At 38.7% G+C, this 21,867-nt stretch overlaps 1 protein-coding gene across 2 annotated transcripts in view; it reads right to left on the reverse strand.

Annotated features, from left to right (window-relative positions):
- The window catches only part of COPG2 (COPI coat complex subunit gamma 2), a 160,516-nt gene that overhangs the window by 48,118 nt on the left and 90,531 nt on the right, over positions 1-21,867 (reverse strand). For both annotated transcript variants that reach the window (XM_055284013.2, XM_055284014.2), the window contains 5 exons: positions 13,403-13,536; positions 12,427-12,494; positions 10,192-10,380; positions 757-852; positions 201-444 (listed from right to left, as the gene is read on the reverse strand). In XM_055284013.2, the coding sequence (XP_055139988.1) occupies positions 201-444; positions 757-852; positions 10,192-10,380; positions 12,427-12,494; positions 13,403-13,536 (731 nt within the window). The remainder of the gene's footprint in view (positions 1-200; positions 445-756; positions 853-10,191; positions 10,381-12,426; positions 12,495-13,402; positions 13,537-21,867) is intronic.

The following is a 21,867-nucleotide window of genomic DNA, read 5'->3' on the forward strand; positions in this document are numbered from 1 at the left end:
TGAAAGCGAAGGGTTATTTGTCTAATCTAAGGCAAAAATGAGGATGGAAACTGAGTACAAAGAAAGATATCTGGGCCCTAAGCATGCTTTAAAATCCCACCATCCAATAAATCCTGCAACTTCATTTTCCAATTTCATTATCACTCTCTTCAGTATTTCAAAAGATCAGCATCGTCAATATCAGTGTCCCAATGACTCACCAGCTCTGACAGCCTCATTCTCCAGGACAACCCTATTAAAAATAAAGCGGATATATTTGGAGGGGACAGGCGTTCTAGGGCCCTCTTTGCCCAACAAGTGTAGAATCTTAGTAGCCAGAACAGTGTGTTCACAGTCCTCAATGAATTCACAAAGGTGAGCTAGGCCTGCTTCTTTACTCTCAGGGTTCTCTTCCACAATGCTGATTATGCAGTCCACAATGGCCCGCTTGTACTCAAAGCCTCCCTGGCAAAAAAGAAGATAAAATTGCCATTCATTCTAGGGACACATTTTGGAGAAATGCTTACACTCCAAGGTTTATGCTTATAATATTCAAATTTCATTTCCCACCTTTTATGAAAGAAACAAAAGTGTTTTTTCTCCAAGTGGGGAAAGCAAAGCAATGGCATGTTTAGTAATAAGACAGTAACCAGACTTAGTATACTACTTGAGAGGCATACTGAGATGATAAAGAAATCTTAAAACACTATGGTATTTCATGGCAATCCTAAGAATTTAAGAGAGCAAATTTCTATGATTAAAAAGTAGTCTACCTACATCATCTCGGAGCATGTTGGAGAGGAAAGTCATCATGACACTGTGCTTTCGAGGGTATTTCTGACAGAGAGCACTAATTGCCTGTACAACCACCACCTGTAGAAAAACAAAAAGAATATTCACTTTTATGACTGTACAACCACCACCTATAAAAAGCAAACACAGAAAAGACATTCATCTTTATAACTCTGGCTACTAAACATACTTTCCTACTTACTTACTGCAAGCTAAGAAGATACTGTAGTTGCCTAAAATGACAATAATTGTTCTTCATGGAAGATAACCAAGGAGACCACAAAGGAAAATAAAAAGCAATGTAAAAATAAAGTTCATTCAAGAGATCCCTTCCCTCTGCCTCAGACAAATAATCACATCAAAGATTTTAAAGTGAACCATAAAGATAAAAAGCTTGAACAGACTGATTTCCATAGAAGAATAGAGAAAGCTATCAAGGAACTACTTCACAAAATGGTTTCTGGGGGAATTTTACCACAATTTTAAAGACCAGTGTCAGCCAGGCACGGTGGCTCATGCCTGTAATCCCAGCACTTTGGGAGGCTAAGGTGGGTGGATCACCAAAGGTCAGGAGTTCGAGACCAGCCTGACCAATATGGTGAAATACCGTCTCTACTAAAAAAATACAAATATTAGCCGGGTGTGGTGGCGTGGGCCTGCAGTCCCAGCTACTCGGGGAGGCTGAGACATGAGAATTGCTTGAACCTGGGAGGCAGAAGCTGCAGTGAGCTGAGATCGCACCACTGCACTCCAGCCTGGGTGACAGAGGGAGACTCTGTCTCAAAAAATAAATAAAATAAAATAAAATGAAAATAAAGACCAGTGTCAAGATGTGTGAAGAATGTGAGATTTTACCCTACTTGTGGCTAACGAGTTAACCTGTCACAATTTCATGGATGCTGGTAGAAAACATGAGACTCCTGGATCAGTGATGAAAGACCATTAACTACTCACAGCAGTAGCAGTAGCCAGAGTATGAGCACTCTGGGGTGGGTCTCCTGAGCCCCAATTCCCAAAGTGCAATGCAAAGAGAGCCAGATAATACCTGGTCTTGCAGTAGGCTGCATTACCGGATAAGAACCCTAAGGATGGAACCTGAACATTTTACAGTGGGGAGTAAGCATGCCTGTCCTTTTTTCTGAAGGAAAACATTATTAGATTGGACCATAAACATGTTTGCTTTTTGCTCCAGAGAGCTTTTTGCTCGAAATACTATTAGTATTTCCTGGGGCTGCAAGGAAATCTTCCCTTTCCTTTAGAGGGAGACATGATCTCTATCTTCTAAGGCTAGAAGATGTCTTGTATTATAGAAAGGGAATACAGTTATGGTAGCAGGAAACGGAGGGCAGTTAGCGCCTAACTTGCAAGATGTGCAGAAATGAGAAGAGACTCATGGAGAATTTAGAATTGTCTACCAACAATCGGATAACCCCAAATCCATATGTTTCAGAGTTTCAGTTTCAGAGCATACAAAATGAAAGAAAATCTCCATAATGTTTGTATGAAGCAATGATACTTAAGCCTAATAAAGATGGTATCTCACTGTGGTTTTGATTTGCATTTCTCTGATGGCCAGTGATGAGGAGCATTTCTTCATGTGTTTTTTGGCTGCATAAATGTCTTCTTTTGAGAAGTGTCTGTTCATGTCCTCTGCCCACTTTTTGATGGGGTTGTTTGTTTTTTTCTTGTAAATTTGTTTGAGTTCATTGTAGATTCTGGATATTAGCCCTTTGTCAGATGAGTAGGTTGCAAAAATTTTCTCCCATTGTGTAGGTTGCCTGTTCACTCTGATGATAGTTTCTTTTGCTGTGCAGAAGCTCTTTAGTTTAATGAGATCCCATTTGTCGATTTTGGCTTTTGTTGCCATTGCTTTTGGTGTTTTAGACATGAAGTCCTTGCCCACGCCTATGTCCTGAATGGTATTGCCTAGGTTTTCTTGTAGGATTTTAATGGTTTTAGGTCTAACATATAAGTCTTTAATCCATCTTGAATTAATTTTTGTATAAGGTGTAAGGAAGGGATCCAGTTGCAGCTTTCTACATATGGCTAGCCAGTTTTCCCAGCACCATTTATTAAATAGGGAATCCTTTCCCCATTTCTTGTTTTTGTCAGGTTTGTCAAAGATCAGATAGTTGTAGCTATGCGGCATCATTTCTGAGGGCTCTGTTCTGTTCCATTGATCTATGTCTCTGTTGTGGTACCAGTACCATGCTGTTTTGGTTACTGTAGCCTTGTAGTATAGTTTAAAGTCAGGTAGCGTGATGCCTCCAGCTTTGTTCTTTTGGCTTAGGATTGACTTGGCGATGCGGTGAGATACCATCTCACACCAGTTAGAATGGCCATCATTAAAAAATCAGGAAACAACAGGTGCTGGAGAGGATGTGGAGAAATAGGAACACTTTTACAGTGAGATACCATCTCACACCAGTTAGAATGGCCATCATTAAAAAATCAGGAAACAACAGGTGCTGGAGAGGATGTGGAGAAATAGGAACACTTTTACACTGTTGGTGGGACTGTAAACTAGTTCAACCATTGTGGAAGTCAGTGTGGCGATTCCTCAGGGATCTAGAACTAGAAATACCATTTGACCCAGCCATCCCATTACTGGGTATATACCCAAAGGACTATAAATCATGCTGCTATAAAGACACATGCACACGTATGTTTATTGCGGCACTATTCACAATAGCAAAGAGTTGGAACCAACCCAAATGTCCAACAACGATAGACTGGATTAAGAAAATGTGGCACATATACACCATGGAATACTATGCAGCCATAAAAAATGATGAGTTCGTGTCCTTTGTAGGGACATGGATGAAACTGGAAAACATCATTCTCAGTAAACTATCGCAAGGACAAAAAACCAAACACCGCATGTTCTCACTCATAGGTGGGAATTGAACAATGAGAACTCATGGACACAGGAAGGGGAACATCACGCTCCGGGGACTGTTGTGGGGTGGGGGGAGGGGGGAGGGACAGCATTAGGAGATACACCTAATGCTAAATGACGAATTAATGGGTGCAGGAAATCAACATGGCACATGGATACATATGTAACAAACCTGCACATTGTGCACATGTACCCTAAAACCCTAAAGTATAATAAAAAAAAAAAAAAAAAGAAAAAAAAAAAGAAATGAGAAGAAAATAAAATATAAGGAATGTTTCGACTCAATAATGCAAAAAAAAAAAAAAAAAATAAAGATGGTATATATGTACAGAAAGAAAAATTACAGACTAAAATCATTTATAAATACCGATGTAAAAATTCTAAGAAATATATTAGTTAATAGATTCTAACACTACATTAAAGAAATAATGCACCGTGATGAAATGGGGCTTATCAAGAATGTGAAGATGGTTCGGCATTAGAAAATTGATAAAACACATCACATTCATGAGTCAAAGGATTATATCCAAAATGCTGAAAAGCCTTTGATAAAATCCAACATCCATTCCTAATAAACATTCTTGAAAAAAAAAGGAATAGATGGATATGTCCATAACATAAACATATATACTTCAATCCTAATGCCAGCATATTACTTAATATGGAACCCTGAGAGGCATTCCCATTGAGGTCAGAGTGATGCAAGGATGCCACTATCTCTGCCATTATTTAGCATTATTCTGGAGATATTAGCCAATGCAATTAGATAAGGGAAAACAAAGAAACAAGAATCGCAGAAGACAAAACAAACAAAAATATCTTTATTTTTAGATGACATGATGGTATATATGAAAACCCTAGAGAATGAATAATAAAACTAACTCGATAATTCACCAAGGTAGCAGGATATAAAATTAATATGCAAAACCAGTAATATTCATATACATAAATGATAACCAGGTAGAAGATAAAATGGAATAAAAAACATTTATAATAGCAATGAAAAAGGTAAGTTATTTAGAAATAAGCATTTTAAAACCATTCAAAACTAATATAAAAATATTTTTTAAAAAACATTCTTGAAAGGCATAAAAACAGATTTGAACAAATTAAAAGACGTCCTTGTTCTTAGGATGTTCCAACATCATCAGGATATGTATCCTCTCCTAACTTATGAATTTAATGTGATCCCAACAGAAAATGTCAACAAGGTTTTTTATGAAGCTAGACAACTTGATACTAAAGTTCATTAGAAAAATAAACACGTGGCTGGGCATGGTGGCTCACGCCTGTAATCCCAGCACTTTGAGAGGTCGAGGCGGGTGGATCACCTGAGGTCAGGAGCTCGAGAACAGCCTGGCCAACATGGTGAAACCTTGTCTCCACTAAAGATAGAAAAAATTAGCTGGGTGTGGTGGCGGGTGCCTGTAATCCCAACTACTTGGGAGGCTGAGGCAGCAGAATCGCTTGAACCCGGGAGGGAGAGATTGCAGTAAGCCGAGATCACGCCATTGCACTCCAGCCTGGGCAGCAAGAATGAAACTCCATCTCAAAAAAAAAAAAAAAAGAAACATGCAAGAATAGCCAGGAAAACAATGAAAATAAAGAACTATGATGGAGGGCTAAGCATCCTACAAAGCTTCTGTTATTTAGAACAGAGTGTAGCAGTAGTATATGAATAAACAGACCAATATATAAGTAGAAAAGACACTCCAGAAACAGACTCAAGTACATATGCAACTTTTTTGAGTTTGTATGAACATACAAACTCAAGTACATATGATAAAGATGATGTCTCAAATTATTGGGGCAAAGATGGTCTTAAAAATTTCCTTTCAGCTTTCCCCTGTCTATAGAAAAAATTAAAATAATTTTTTTTAGATAAGGTAATGTGGTTTGGATCTGTGCCCCCACCCAAATCTCATGTTGAATTGTAATCGCCAGTGTTGGAGGTGGGGCCTGGTGGGAGGTGACTGGATCATGGGGGCAGATTTCCCTGCTGGTGCTAGTAAGTTGTGATAGTTAAGTTCTTGTGAGATCTGGTCATTTAAAAGTGTGTGACACTCCTCCGCACCCCCCTTGGTCATGCTCCTGCCATGTAAGACGTCTGCTCCTGTTTTGCCTTCCACTGTGAGTAAAAACTCCCTGAGGCTGCCCCAGAAGCAGATGCTGCCATGCTTCCTGTTCAGCCTGCAGAACTGTGAGCCAGTTAAACCTCTTTTCTTTATAAATTACCCAGTCTCAGGTGTTTCTTTATAGTAGTGTGACAACAGACTAATACAGAAGATCTTGCTCTGTTGCCCAGGACAGAGTGCAGTGGCATGATCACAGCTCACTGCAGCCCCAACCTCCCAGGCTCAAGTGATCCTCCCACCTCAGCCTCCCAAGTAACTGGGATTATAGGTGTGCACCACCATGTCTGACTAATTTTTGTATTTTTTTGTAGAGACAGGGTCTCGCTATGTTGCCCAGGCTGGTCTTGAACTCCTGGACTCAAGCGATGCCCCTGCCTCGGCCTCCCAAAGTGCTGGGATTAAAGGTGTGAGCTACCACACCTGGCCTTAAATAAAATTTTGGAGGGCAACTAACTGTGTAGTCAATGGAAAAAGATAAGATTCAATCTGTTCATAGCATATATAATAAAAAAAATTCAACGGACCAGAGATCTAAATGTAAAATACGAAACTATAAATGTATTAGAAGAGAACATGAGTGAATTACTCTAAAATTTGAAGGGAATATAATTTTTAATTATGACTCAAAGTCAAATAAAATAAAAAGTTGGCAAATATGACTACCTAAAAAAAAACAACACTTTTGCATGTCAAAAGACATCATAAGAAAAGTCAAAAGACAAATGACAAACCGGGAGAAAATATTCATAACATCTTTCACAGATAAAGAGCTAATATCCTGAATATACAAAAAAATTAAGGAAACAAAAGACTAAAAATCCTAAAGAAAATGGGGAAAATGCAGCTGGGCATGGTGGCTCATGCCTATAATCCCAGCACTTTAGGAGGCTGAGGCGGGTGAACTGCCTGAGCTCAGGAGTTCAAGACCAGCCTGGGCAACCAATCCTTTTGCCTTTCTCCCAATGGTGAAACCCTCTCTCTACAAAAGATGCAAAATTAGTCAGGCATGGTGGCTTGCGCCTGTAGTCTCAGCTACTTGGGAGGCTAAGGCAGGAAGATCACCTGAGCCCAGGGAGGCTGAGGCTGCAATGAGCTATGATAACGCAACTGTACTCCAGCCTGAGTGACAGAGTGAGATCCTGTCTCAAAAAAAAAAAAAAGATGGCAAGGGGTAAAATACAAAACTGAAAGCAAACTGAAACGAATCTATCTGTATTTCAAGAGATTTATATACCTGCACTGAAAAAAAAGAAGAAATAACCCACTTAGTCAATATTCAACTATTCTGTGTGCAGATGTTAAAAGATCAATTATGAACTAGCAGTTCTTTCCATACTATACATACATAAACCAACAATAATAACAGATACATGTATTATTCTTAACTATTATTTCATTTATACTTCACAATAACTCTGTGAGGTAAGTACTATTATTATCTCCATTGTACAGCTAAGGAAGCTGAGGCAGTAACAATTTATGTGACTCACCTGAGGTCTCATATCTAATAAGTGGTAGAATCAGGATTTAAACCCAGGGATTTTGATTCTAAAGGTCATTCTCTTCACCACCACAAAGACTGCCTCCAAAACTTCTAACTCCTTCGCCTGACATTTTTAATTAGTCTTGTGCACAGCTGCAGCCACTGCCTGGCCAAGGAGGGACAGGAAGATCTCAGTCTCACAGCAACCTGCTGCAGGACAGTAGGTATTGCCATCCTGTGCATCACTAGGATATGCATAGGGTAAATTAGGATACGCATTAGGATAAATCTGCTATCCTATGCATCATTAGGACAATACCTACTGCCCTGCAGCAGGATGCTGTGAGACTGAGACATGAGCAGGCTGCTCTCTTCACAGCTTCTTGCCTATACTGGTTGCCTGGGAGGTGCCCCACCCTCTCTAGTCCCAGCCCCAAGGTGCCATTTTGAGAGTTTAACACTGGGCTGTGCCCTGCTCTCGACCTGAGTTAGGGATGATGCAGTTGCAGCTGCTATCTGGCCAAGGAGGGCAGGGAAACCAGGCTATCCTACACATAGCTAGGATCATACCCACTGCTCCGCAGCAGGGAGCTGTCAGACTGACGTGTGACCAGACCACACTTCTCACAGCTTCTTGCCCATACTGCATACCTGGGAGGGACCCCTCCCTCTCTGCTCCCAGGTCCATGGCACCATTTTGAGGGTTTAATGCTGGGCTGTGCCCCACCCTGGGTTGAGTTCAAGATGATGTGGCTGCAGCCACCACTTGGTTAAGGAGGGACAGGGAAGCCAGGTTCCCCTACACATACTTAGGACAATATCCAGTGCTCCCCAGTGGGCTGCTGTGAGACCAAGACCCAAGCGAATCATACTCCTCACAGCTTCTTGCCCATGCTGCTCACCTGAAGGGTAGCCACCCTCTCTGGTCACAAGCCCACAGCTGGCATCATTTTGAGAGTTTAAAGCTGGGCTATGCCCCACCCTCAGGCTGAGTTTGAGGTGATGTGGCTGCAGCTGTCACCCACCTGGGGGAGGGACATGGAATAACAAGCTCTCCTGAACACACTTAGCATAATACCCACCACCCTGCTACAGGCAGCTGCGGGACTGGGGCCTAGCCTACCCAACCCATTGCAGCTTCTGCCAACACCAACATAGACCGCTTGTGTCCCTGTGGGTTGCTCCAACACCACTACTGCCCATCACCCACACCACCCCAGCTGCCAGGGGCCGGAGAACCCACTCACACACTGGGCTCACTGCTTTCAGTATCTCTTTCTAGCAAGCCACCTGGAGGCCCAAGAATAGCCCTCTAGTACCCACAGACACTGGAGCCAGTGTGAGCTGGGCCTAAAAATAGGCACACTTGGTGTGCTGCTGCCATTACTGGAGCCCAAAGACTGACTATGTGTCCAGATCCCCGGCTAAACTTCACCGCAACCTCAACTAATGCCTGTACCCTAAGTCACTGAGGAATCACAGAGACCACTGACCCTGTGTACTGCTCAAGAGGTCATACAAAGATCCCACTACCACAGGCACTCAAAATCAAAGCCAAGGTATCTTAATAACAAATATATGTCTTTAGGAAAAAACTCACTCCAACAAATGCAATTTGAAAAAACTAAAACAGCAACTGCTACACCAGATGCACAAAACTGTCTGCTTGAATACACGGGTAGTTTGTTTTTTGAAAGTCTGGACGCATACCAAGTAGAGAGTAAATAGGGTTAGTTATATTACTTGACTGAGTATAAAGAAAGAATGAAGCAATAAAATATTTCTACTTTTATTCTTTTAACTGAAATTTATTTATTTTTTTAAATCATCTCTGACATACTCTCACCAGTTCTATTCAACCCTGTTCTGGAAGTACTTTTTTAATTAGGCAAGAAAAAGTAAGGAAAGGCATTTGGATTGGATATAAAGAAGTAGAACTGTCTCTATTCACAAATGGCACAATTATTTACACATAATCTCAAGGAATATGTATAATGATGACTAGAACCAGTGAAGGTACTCAGCAAGGTTACAGGATACCAAGTTAATATGGAAAAGTATTTTTTAAAAGTTTTTCATTAGTAGTAAACAATAAAATAAAAATTTTAATAAAATATCAAAAGCATAAAATATTTAGATATAAATTTAACAAGAGATTTGCAAGACCTCTAGAGTAAACACTGCAAAACACTGCTCAGAGAAATTAAAGAAGATCTAAAGGGAGAGATATACCATATTTATGAAATAGAAAAATAATGTTAAGATATCAGTTCTCCCCAAATTGATTTATAAATTCAACACAATCCCAGTCATAATCCTAGCAGGCTTTGTTTAGTAGAAATTGATAAATTGGTCCTAAATTTCATAGGAAATGCAAAGGAACCAGAATATTAAAAAAGAAAAAGTTGGAAGACCACACTACTTGACATTTAAGAGGTACCATAATGCTACATTAATCAATATTAGTGTGGTACTGGTACTGGATTGACAAACAGTTCAGTAACATAATACAAAGCCCAAAAATATACCTAAAATTATATGGGTATTTGCTTTGTAGACAAAGGTGCCAAAGCACTCCAACAGGGAAAAGTCTTTCCAACAAATTATGGTGGAATACAGTAGATACCGGTATGGAAAAAATACTGAACTTACCAAACAAACAGTAATTCAAGTTGGATCATTGCTTAAAATGTAAAATCTAAAACCATAAAGCATTTAGCCTAAAGCATGAGTAAATAAGTAGATAAAGGTTTCTTAGGGGACAGTAATAACTATGAAAGAAAAAAACTGATAAATTAGACTTCATAAAAATTTAAAACTTCTGCTTCTCAAATGACACTGTTAAGAAAATAAATAGGCAGCCAACAGACTGGGAGAAAATATGATCATGTTTAAACTCTTACCTTGAACTCATCTGAGATTTCAGACACAAAAGAAGATATCTGCTTCATGAGCCTGTCCACACTGCTCTCACTTCCTGTTTTGAGGAGTGTAGTAATGGCTAAGGTAGCAATGCTTCTGTTTGAGTCTGTGATTAAGTTTTCTAAGTCCAGATTGCAGGCAGTAACAGCAGACGGGTGCTTCATTGCCACCTTGTGGAAGGGCAAGAAAAAAAATTAAGCAAATTGCTTTTGATAAAGGCCAGAACTTAAATTTTAATTGAGGTAAATGGCAATCCAAAGAGGACAGGATAAGTTAAAAGTAATTGTTTCAAAAAGAATGGCTCCAGTTAACAAGGTATATCTTTTAATAAATGATCAACAGCCAGAGTATAGCATCGTACTCTCTTTTGTTAGGTTCCTCTAACCTTTCTAACATTACCATTTAAAAAAAATTATAATTGGCCTGTATTTCCTTATAGTACACGTGTTCATATATGTCTATTCTATTAGATGTTAGGAGCACTGACAACAGGATCTAGCATAGTAGACAGTGCTCAACAAAGACTGTTAATATCTTATCAGTTAAAAAATACTGCTGCATTTCAAGACGCAAACTCCAGCCAAACTGCATTATCTATGGTTACTGCATGGTCTGCCATTCTCCTGCATCTTTGTTTTTGTTGATGTTGTCCCACCTCTTTGTCTATCCCAATATTGGTATGGAATCCCTTACACCCACAATTTGGAAAATCTGAAAACACTCTGGAAAGCAAAGCATTGGGATGAAAATTCATTTAACAGCAAAACATGACCCAAACTAATGTGAAACTCTTTAATTCTTAATTTATGCCACTTGACAAGGATAGTCATATGTTTTGTGCAAAAATATTAATGTTTTTTAATGGTGGGATGCTGCCCCAAGCCCACTAGGGTTAGTAAATAAGAGATAACACCATATAACCTTTCTAAAATTTAACTAAAAGCAAATTCTGAGACATATCTGGCCCCAAGATTAGAGACGAGTGAGGGATTGTAGACCTGTATCAACTCTTTAAAAACAATTTAGGCTGGGCCTGGTGGCTCACACCTATAATCCCAGCACTTTGGGAGGCCGAGGTGGGCAGATCACCTGAGGTCACGAGTTTGAGACCAGCCTGGCCAACATGGCGAAACCCTGTCTCTACTAAAAATACAAAAATTAGCCGGGCGTGGTGGCAGTTGCCTGTGATCCCTGCTACTTGGGAAGCTGAGGCATGAGAATCGCTTGAACCCAGGAGGCGGAGGTTGCAGTGTGCTGAGATCGCGCCACTGCACTCCAGCCTGGGAGACAAAGTGAGACTCAGTCTCCAAAAAAAAAAAAAAAAAAAAAAAAATTTAAATTGTTGTTCTATAAAGGTTTCTTCCACGGCTGCTCTAAACTTCTCTTTTCTTCAATTGTTTACACAATTAATTTGTAATTACGTATTGCCTATGACAAGTCTTCTATTACATTTAACTTTCATTTACATTTTCTATGCTTATTTAACTTATTCTGTGTTTCTGTATTATATCCTCTAAATCTATACTGTCTAATAACGTAGCCAACAGCAACATGTGACTACCAGGCATTTGAAAGGTGGCTAATCCAAACTGAGTACGCTGTAAATGTAAATATACTGGATGTCAAAAACTTGAGATATGTAAAAATATCTATTACATGTTGAGATGACATATTATATGTATTATGATAAAATATACTATTAAAATTAATTTTATCTTAAAAATTTTAATGTGGTTATTATAAACTTTAAAATTATATATGTGATTCACACTGGGTTTCTACTGGACAGGGCTGCTGTAGACCAGCACTGTGTAAAAGAACTTTCTTCAATGACAGAAATGTTCAAGATCTGCACTGTCCAATAGCCACTGACCACATGTGGCTGTGAGTACAAGAAGTGTGACTCATGTGACTGAGGGTTGAATTTTTTATTTTAATTAATTTAAATAGAAATAGCCACTGGTGGCTAATGGCCACCATATTGGACAGTGTGGCTCTTGAATATAAAATGCTTAGAAGTCAGAAATGAGTTATAATCTTCAGCTAAATAATAATGAAAATGAGCATACCCAAGGCCACAAATACAAGTGAAATGTTGTAGAGGTGAAGCCCATAAATCATATATACTAACCTTGGAGAGAAACCCAAATGCTTCACGTTTAATGTTTCTCAATTAAATACTGATATAAGTCAATAGTTAGCAAAGAAACACCTACCTTGTTCAAGGTCCTCACAGCTGCATATCTCAAGGCTGGCTTAGGAGAACTACAGAAAAGTTGAAGAACTAAAAAATAATAATAATAATATGTAACATTAAGTAATATTACATATACATACTGTGAATACTCCTGGCTTAGGAGAACTACAGAAAAGTTGAAGAAGTAAAATACAGATAAAGATACAGTGAATATTACCTATATATGCTGTGAATATTCCTCATCTCATCATATACCATATAGCTGAAAATATAGTACGTAATGAATTACATTCAAAATATGCATAAATTTTATCACAGCATCAAAAATTTACATGAAAAATGTAACATCAAAATAGAAAAAGCACTTTGGGACACCTGTAGTCCCAGCTACTCGGGAGGCTGAGGCAGAAGAATGGCGTGAACCTAGGAGGCAGAGCTTGCAGTGAGCCAAGCTATTACGCCACTGCACTCCTGCCTCAGGGACAGAGTGAGACTCCGTCTCAAAAAAAAAAAAAGAAAAAAAAGGAAAAAGTACTTTTGGTCAGTTATAAAAACTTTAATAGGAAACAAAGTTTGCTCTTTTTTTAAAAAAAATTAGAATACCCATTAATTCCTGAACTAAATGGTTGAAATATTGGCAGTTCTGAAAACAAATGGACTTTTAAAACACCAAGGAAAACTGTAAAATGTTTTCAAAAGTTTCATACGAGGAAATAGAAACTTTCAATAAAAGCAATAAAGAACTATTATTAATAAACTATGTACATACAAATTTCTTTCAAAAGTTTTATATAGAGAAATAGAAACATTAAAAAAAGTAATAAAGTAAGGAACAACTAAAATAAACTATCTACATATAAGCTATCAGAATGCAAAGGCTATATATGCACAGAGCTAGTGTTCAAAAAACATTCTTAATATCTATTCTGCAGACCTATGAAACTTAAAGCAAAAACTTAGGAACATAAAAGCCAGCCATCAAATATAAAACAAACCTGAAACAGCAGGTGCCAACTCTCTTGCAGTGCAGTTAGGAAGATGGATAATAGCTGAAGCAGCTTCATAAATAACCATTTCATGTTTATTTCGCAAGCAGCTCTCAATGAAATCAAACAGTGGACTTTCATGGCTGCCAATAAATATTTACAGGCCATTATTTAGATATCAAATAGAGAGGCACTTCTGGAATGGTGGATGAGGGACTTCTAAAAATTCATTTCTCCACAAAGCAATTAGAACACTGGCAAAATTGTCAAAATCAACTTTTGCAGAACTCTAAAAAATTAAAGATTTGCAACAATCCTGAACATCTATTTAAGAAAAGTAGCTGAATCTTAGTAAGAATGGTGAGCTTTCTGGTGTTTTAACCTGCCTCATTCTCAATTTCCACGCACCTCTTCCCAGTTCCACAGTAGCCTTGGAAACAAGCAGCCTCAGAACCACAGTAACTGTGAATGCCAGCAGCCTAGCTACAAAGGCAGCTCTGGGTCAAAACCTCATCCCCAGAGAACTGTCACTATGTGACCTGTCTGGTGCTCCTAGAAAAGCCCTATTCAGAGGCTAATCTTTATTTCACCTGACTCAAGAGCTCATTCAGCGTGAAAAGCCCTATGCCCAGGGAGTTTGTCCGAAAAAATCAGTAGTATTTGGTTAATCTTGCAGCTGCCAGAAGCAGCAATTTTAGCAGGGGCAAACAAGAGACTTGCCAAAAAACTTAAAAGGAAAATTTGGGAAATGAGATGTCCTTGGGGGCTTTGAAAATTTCTAAAATATTTCTGGGGATACAGAAGGTCATGTGCATGTGCAGGGCTAAGCAAATAGCCACTAAAGACCTGACAGAGCTCCACTCTCTAACCTTTGCTTGACTCTGAGGCTCTGCACAAAGCAGGAAGTGAAGGCTAAGGCAGAGCTGTGAACTGCCGGGGCATGGAAAGCATGCCCCAACATACACAGTACCCCTTGGAAAATGATGGGAGACATACTGGTTTAAAGCATTTAAGAAAATCTGTCAAATCATTATTTGAGACTCAGCTAATCAAAGACTTCAGTGTCTATACAAGATACAGAATAAAGACTACAGAAATAGTCCAGGAAGGTCACAAACAACAACAAAAACAACAAACCCCAGGGATAGGGAAAGGGAAAGCCTGATTACCAGTGTTGTCACATTATAATATTTAAAATATAATGTTTTTGACAAAATAATTATGAGACACACAAAGAAATACTTAAGTATGACCCATCTATGGGAAAAAAAAGTAGTCAATAGAATTTATTCCTGAGGAAGCCCAGATGTTGAACTTACTGGGCAAAAACTTTAAGTCAGCTAATATAAATATGTTCAAAGAACTAAAGGAAACTAAAATATTTAAATTAAAGGGAAGTATAACAAGATGTCTTATGAAAGAGAGACTACCAATAAAGTGACAGAAATGATTTTTTTTTTTAAGAAACCATATAGAAATTCTAGATTTGCAAAGTGCAATGACTGGAATGAAAAATTCACCAGAAAAAGTTCAATAGCAGACTTGCACAGGCAGATGAAAGAATAAGAAAACTTGTAGATCTACTGAGATAAGCCAGCTGATGAAAATAAAAAAAGAAGAAAGAAAAATGAACAGTGCTTTGGAGACCTGTGTAACATGACCAAGGGTACCAACATTTTGGATGACAGGAGTTTTCATAGGAAAAGAGAGACACAAAGGGGAAAAAAGAACATAAGAAGAAACCATGGCTGAAAACCTCATAAGTTTGACTAAAAAAAACATTAATTTATGTACCCAAGAGGCTCAAAAAGTCTCAAGCAGAATAAATACAAAAATATTCACATATATACACATCAGAGTGAAACTAATAAGCATAAAAATAGTCATTCTGACTGGTATGAAATTGTATCTCATTGTGGTTTTGATTTGCATTTCTCTAATGATTAGTGATGTTGACCATTTTTTCATATGCTTAATACCATCTTGTACCACTCAGAATAGCTATTATTAAAGTCAAAAAATAACAGATGCTGGTGAGGTTGCAGAGAAAAGGGAATGCTTACACACTGCTGTTGGGAATGCAAATTAGTTCAGCCACTGTGGAAAGCAGTTTGGAGATTTCTCAAAGAACTTAGAACTACCATTCAATCCAGCAATCCCTTTACTAAATAAATACAAACCCAAAGGAATATGAATTGTTCTTCTTAGGTTTTGATGAGAAGGCAAGGATTAAAGAAAGACTGAGAGAGAGTTGGCAACTCTACAGCAATGCAGGTTTTATGACCAGCATAAGACCTGCATAGGCGGGGCACCAGCACCAGCTTAATGCCAGGGCCCAACTCTGCTTACAGGCTGGGGCAATTTTAGGCCTGGGAGGGAGGGGTCTGAGGGTTATGGCTTGCTGCCTGGAAGGATGTTGATAAGATGTTCCCATGATGAGGCGGTTTGGCCCTTGTTCTGGCAGGATGTGACAGTGATGTTCCTTGGACTTTTTCCCAGCAGAATGTGATAAGAAAGTCAGGCAGTCGGGCAGGATGTTTCTCACGGCCCAATCTCCCAAGGAATGTTTCCCTTTGATCAAGGTCTGTGAAATGACAAGGGGCTTACAAAGTGGTACAGTTTGGACTAACAGTTCTACCACAAAGACACATGCCCTCATATGTTCATTGCACCACTACACACAATAGCAAAGACATGGAATCAACCTAGATACCCAACAACAGTGGACTGGATGAAGAAAACGTACATATACACCATGGAATACTATGCAGCCATAAAAAAGAATGAGATTATCTCCATCGCAGCAACATGGATGGACCTGGAGGCCATTATCCTAAGCAAATTAACACGGGGTCAGAAAACCAAATACTGCATGTTTTCACTTATAAGGGAAGCTAAACATTGAGTGCACATGGGCACAAAGAAGGGAACAATAGGCACTGGAGCCTACTCCAGTGAGGGTGTAGGGTGGGAGAGGATGAGGATAAAAAAACTACCAACTGCGTAGTACTATGCTCATCACCTGGGTGACAAAATAATCTGTACACCAAACCCCCATGATGTGCAATTTACCTGTATAACAAACCTGCACATGTACCCCCAAACCTAAAATAAAAGTTGGAAAGAAAAAATAATAAATATATAATAAACAACAAAGAAAGCATAAGATAAAGATAAAATCTTGACAGCAGCAAGAAAAAAACTACTTATCACACTGTACAGGGAAAAAAATCAGTATGATTAATGGCTGATTTCTCATCTGAAACAATGGAAGACAGAGACAGTAAAATGTCATATTCAAAGTGCTAAAACAAAAAAACAAGAATTCTATAATCCAACAAAACTATCCTCCAAAACTGAAAGCTAAAAATGACATTCCCAGATAAGCAAAGACAGAGAATTCACTGCTAACAGACTTGCTTTGTAAAAATACTAAAAGAAGAATAGACTGAAAGACTGACTGTAGACAATGACATGAATAATCAGGGAGAAATAAAGAGCATCAGAAAGTGTAAGTATATTAATTGATATGAAAGATCCTACAATTTTTCTCATTTCTTAACTACTGTGAAGAACATAAAATTGTATAAAGCAATAATTGTAACACTATATTGTCGAGTTCTTAACATATACACAGATAACACACATGCCAATAATAGCAAATAGGAGGAGAGAAGGAACAGAACTATATTGGAGCAAAGATTCTAAATTTTACTGAAATTAAGTTAGTATTACCTGAAGTAGAATGTGGTAAATTAAAATGCTTATTATGATTTCCAGAGGAACACCTATGAAAAAACTTTTTTTAAAGTTAAAATATTGATGAAGGCATTAAAATGATATACTAAACATTTTTTAACTCAAAAGCAATCAAAGAAGAAGAGAGAAACAAAAAAGACAGGAAATTTACACAGAACAAATAGCAAAATGGCAAAGGTAAACCCAACAATAATTACATTACATTTGAATATACTAAATACTCCAACTAAAAGACAAACTGCTAGACAGGTTTAAAAAGCAAGATCCAACTATGTGATGTCTAAGAGATACACTTTAGATTCAAAGACACAAATAAGATGAAATTAAAAAGACAGGAAAATGTATGCCACACAAACAGTAAGTGTAAGAGACCCTGAACGGCTATATTAATAGCAGACAAAATAAGAGTTTAAGACAAAAATGTTATGCAACAAGGAGAGACACTACACAGTGTTAAAGAGGTGAATGCATCAGGAAGATTTAACAATGATAAACATACTCATACAATAGAACCACAAAATACATAAGGCAAAACTTGACAAAAGGAAAGAGAAATATATACTTTAAAAATAATAGGCCGGGAGCTATGGCTCACGACTGTAATCCCAGCACTTTGGGAGGCTGAGGCAGGCGGATCACCTGAGGTCAGGAGTTCGAGACCAGCCTGGCCAACATGGCGAAACCCCGTCTCTACTAAAAATACAAAAATTAACCAGTCATGGTGGCACGTGCCTGTAATCTCTGCTACTCGGGAGGCAGAGGCAGAAGAATTGCTTGAACCTGGGAGGTGGAGGTTGCAGTGAGCTGAGATCACACCACTGCACTCCAGTCTGGGCGACAAAGTGAGACGCTCTCAAAATAAATAAATAAAAATAATCGTTGGGGGACAAGATCTCAGCCCTGCTCACCAGCTGCCTGGATATAAACTCGGTGGTATTAGTGGGGCACGGTGGGAGAGAGACTGGCCTTGTTGGCTATGTGGTACCTGGGTTAGACCTGTCACTAGCAGCTTTCCCCCACTTTCATGGTAACCTGTATGTTGCAGCAGAAGCACCATAATCCCCCTGGGAACATAACTCCATGGGCCTGAGAACCATACCCCCATCTCCCACACCAGCTGCAGCAAGCCCCACCCAAGGACAGTCTGAGCTCAGACATGCCTAACCCTGCCCCCTGCTGATGGTCTTTCCCTACCTGTCCTGGTAGCTGAAGACAAAAAGCATAATCTCTTGGGAGCTCTATGGCCCCAACCATCCCTTGAGAAACCCAAATACTTATCCAAGTGACCTCAGAGCAAGCTTGTATCCCCCCCTATACTACTGCAGCTGATGCTCTCTTGAAAGCGCCACCTACTGGCTGGAGGCCAACCAACTCAAGCCACTGCAGCAACTAATAAAAGAACAACCTTGATCCAAGAAAACAGAAAACAACAGCTAATTCAACTGCCTGTAACATCCTGGCTAACCTGAGGTCCAGAGTCAGTACACATGACAACTTTACTGCTAGCACAACTAGCATTTGAGAAAACCAGCACGCTAAACAAAACTACAACCAAGGACCCTCACAGAGTCCTCTTCACTCCCTTCACAACTTCTGGAAATGAAAGACACATTTAGAGAAATGACAAATACACTGGAAAGTTTCAATAACAGAATCGAACAAGTAGAAGAAAAAAACTTCAGCACTCAAAGACGAGGCTTTCAAATTAACCCAATCCAACAAGGACAAAGAAAAAAGAATCTTAAAAAAACAAAACACAACAAAACAAATGAACAAAGCCTCCAAGAAATCTGGGATTATGCTAAATGACCAAACCTAAGAATAACTGGTGTTCCCAAGGAAGAAGATAAATCTAAAAGTTTGGAAAACTTATTTGAAGGAATAATCAAGGAAAACTTCCCCGGCCTTGCAAGAGACCTAGACATCCAAATACAAGAAGTTCAAAGAACACCCGGAAAATTTATCACAAAAAGATCATCACCTAGGCATTTAGTCATCAGATTATCTAAAGTCAAGATGAAGGAAAGAATCTTAAGAGCTGTGAGGCACAAGCATCAGGTAAGTTATAAAGGAAAACCTACCAGATTAACAGCAGATTTCTCAGCAGAAGCCCTACAAACTAGAAGGGATTGGGGTCCTATTGATAGCCTCCTTAAAAAAAATAATTATCAGCCAAGAATTTTGTATCCAGTGAAACTAAGCTTCATAAATGAAGGAAAGATAAAGTTTTTTTCAGATAAACAGATGCTGAGAGAATTCGCCACCACCAAGCCAGCACTACAATAACTGTTAGAAGGAGTTCTAAATCTTGAAACGAAGCCTTGAAATACACCAAAATAGAACCTCCTTAAAGAAAAAAATCTCACAGGGCCTATAAAACAATAACACAATGAAAAATAAAAAACAAGGTATTCGGGCTACAACTAGCATGATGAATAGAATAGTACCTCACTCACATCTCAGTAATAACACTGAATGTAAAAGGGCCAGGTGCGGTGACTCACGCCTGTAATCCCAGCACTTTGGAAGGCCGAGGCGGGCACATCACGAGGTCAGGAGTTTGAGACCAGCCTGGCCAACATGGTGACCCTGTCTCTACTAAAAATACAAAAATTAGCTGGGCATGGTGGCGGGCGCCTGTAGTCCCAGCTACTCGGGAGACTGACACAGGAGAATCACTTGAACCTGGGAGATGGAGGTTGCGGTGAGCCAAGATCGCGCCATTGCACTCCAGCCTGGGCAACAAGAGCGAAATTCTGTCTCAAAAAAAAGAATCCACCAACCAAGTCTGCTGTCTTAAAGAGACTCATCTAACACATAAGGACTCATATAAATTTAAGGTAAAGGGGCGGAAAAAGGTATTCCATGCAAATGAACGCCAAAAGTGAGCAGTAGTAGCTACTATATCAGACAAAACGGACTTTAAAGCAACAATAGTTTAAAAAGCAAAGAGGGACATTATATAATGATAAAAGCACTAGTCCAACAGGAAAATATCACAATCCTAAATATATATGCACCTAACACTGGAGCTCCCAAATTTATAAAACAATTACTAGTAGACCTAAGAAATGAGATAAACGGCAACACAATAACAGTGGGGGACTCCAATACTCCACTGACAGCACGAGACAGGTCATCAAGACAGAAAGTCAACAAAGAAACAATGGACTTAAACTATACCCTACAACACATGGACTTAACAGATATTTACAGAACGTTCTACCCAACAACTGCAGAATATACATTCTATTCATTAGCACATGGAACATTCTCCAAGATAAATCATATGACAGGCCACAAAACTACATCCTCTCCAGCACCTGTTGTTTCCTACAAGTCTCAATAAATTTAAGAAAATTAAAATTATACCAAGTACGCTCTCAGACCACAGTAGAATAAAATTGGAAATCAACTCCAAAAAGAACCTTGAAAACCAGGCAAATACACGGAAATTAAATAATCTGCTCCTGAATGATTGTCGGGTCATCAATGAAATCAAGATGGAAATTAAAAAATTCTTTGAACTGAACAATAATAGTGTATATAGACCTCTGAGATACAGCAAAAAAGGTGCTAAGAGGAAAGCTCATACTACTAAATGCCTACACCAAAAAGTCTGAAAGAGCACAAACAGATAATCTAAGGTCAAACCTCCAGGAACTAGAGAAACAAGAACAAACCAAACCTAGTCAGCAAGAGAAAAGAAATAACCAAGATCAGAGCACAATTAAACTGAAACAACAACAACACAACAACAAAAATACAAAAGATAAATGAAACAAAAAGCTAGTTCTTTGAAGATAAAATTGATAGACCATTAGCAAGATTAACCAAGAAGAGAGAAGATCCAAGTAAGCTCAATTAAAAAGGAATTGGGAGATATTAAAACCAATACTACAGAAATACAAAAGATCATTCAATGCTACTATGAACACCTTTATACACACAAACTAGAAAATCTAGAGGTGATGGATAAATTCCTGGAAATATACAAACCCTCCTAGATCAAACGAGGAGGAAATAGAAACTCTGAACAGACCAATAACAAGCAGCAAGATTGAAATGGTAATAAAAAGTTTCCAACAAAAAAAGTCCAAGACCAGAGAAACTCACAGCTGAATTATATCAGACATTCAAAGAATAATTGGTACTAAGCTTATTGAAACTATTCCAAAAGATAGAGAAAGAGTGAATCCTCCCTAAATCATTCTAAGAAGCCAGTATAACCCTAATACCAAAACCAGGAAAGGACATAACAAAAAAAGAAAACTACAGATCAATATCCCTGATGAACACAGACACAAAAATCCTCAACAAAATATAGCTAACCAAATTCAACAGCATATCAAAAAGATAATCCACCATGACCAAGTGGGTTTCATACCAGGGATGCAGGGATAGTTTAACATATGTAAGTCAATAAATGTGATACACCACATAAACAGAATTAAAAACAAAAATCACATCATCATCTCAATGGATGCCAAAAAAGCATTTGACAAAATCCAGCATACCTTTATGATTAAAACCCTCAGCAAAATCAGCACAGAGGGGCTGTACCTTAAAGTAATAAAAGACATCTATGAGAAACCCACAGTCGGCATTATACTGAATAGGAAAAAGTTGAAAGCATTCCCCGAGAACTGGAACAAGACAAGGATGCCCACTTTCATACTTCTATTCAACATAGTGCTGGAAGTCCTAGCCAGAGC

Source organism: Symphalangus syndactylus, chromosome 6 (genome assembly GCF_028878055.3).
Source record: "Symphalangus syndactylus isolate Jambi chromosome 6, NHGRI_mSymSyn1-v2.1_pri, whole genome shotgun sequence".
NCBI lineage: Eukaryota > Metazoa > Chordata > Mammalia > Primates > Hylobatidae > Symphalangus > Symphalangus syndactylus.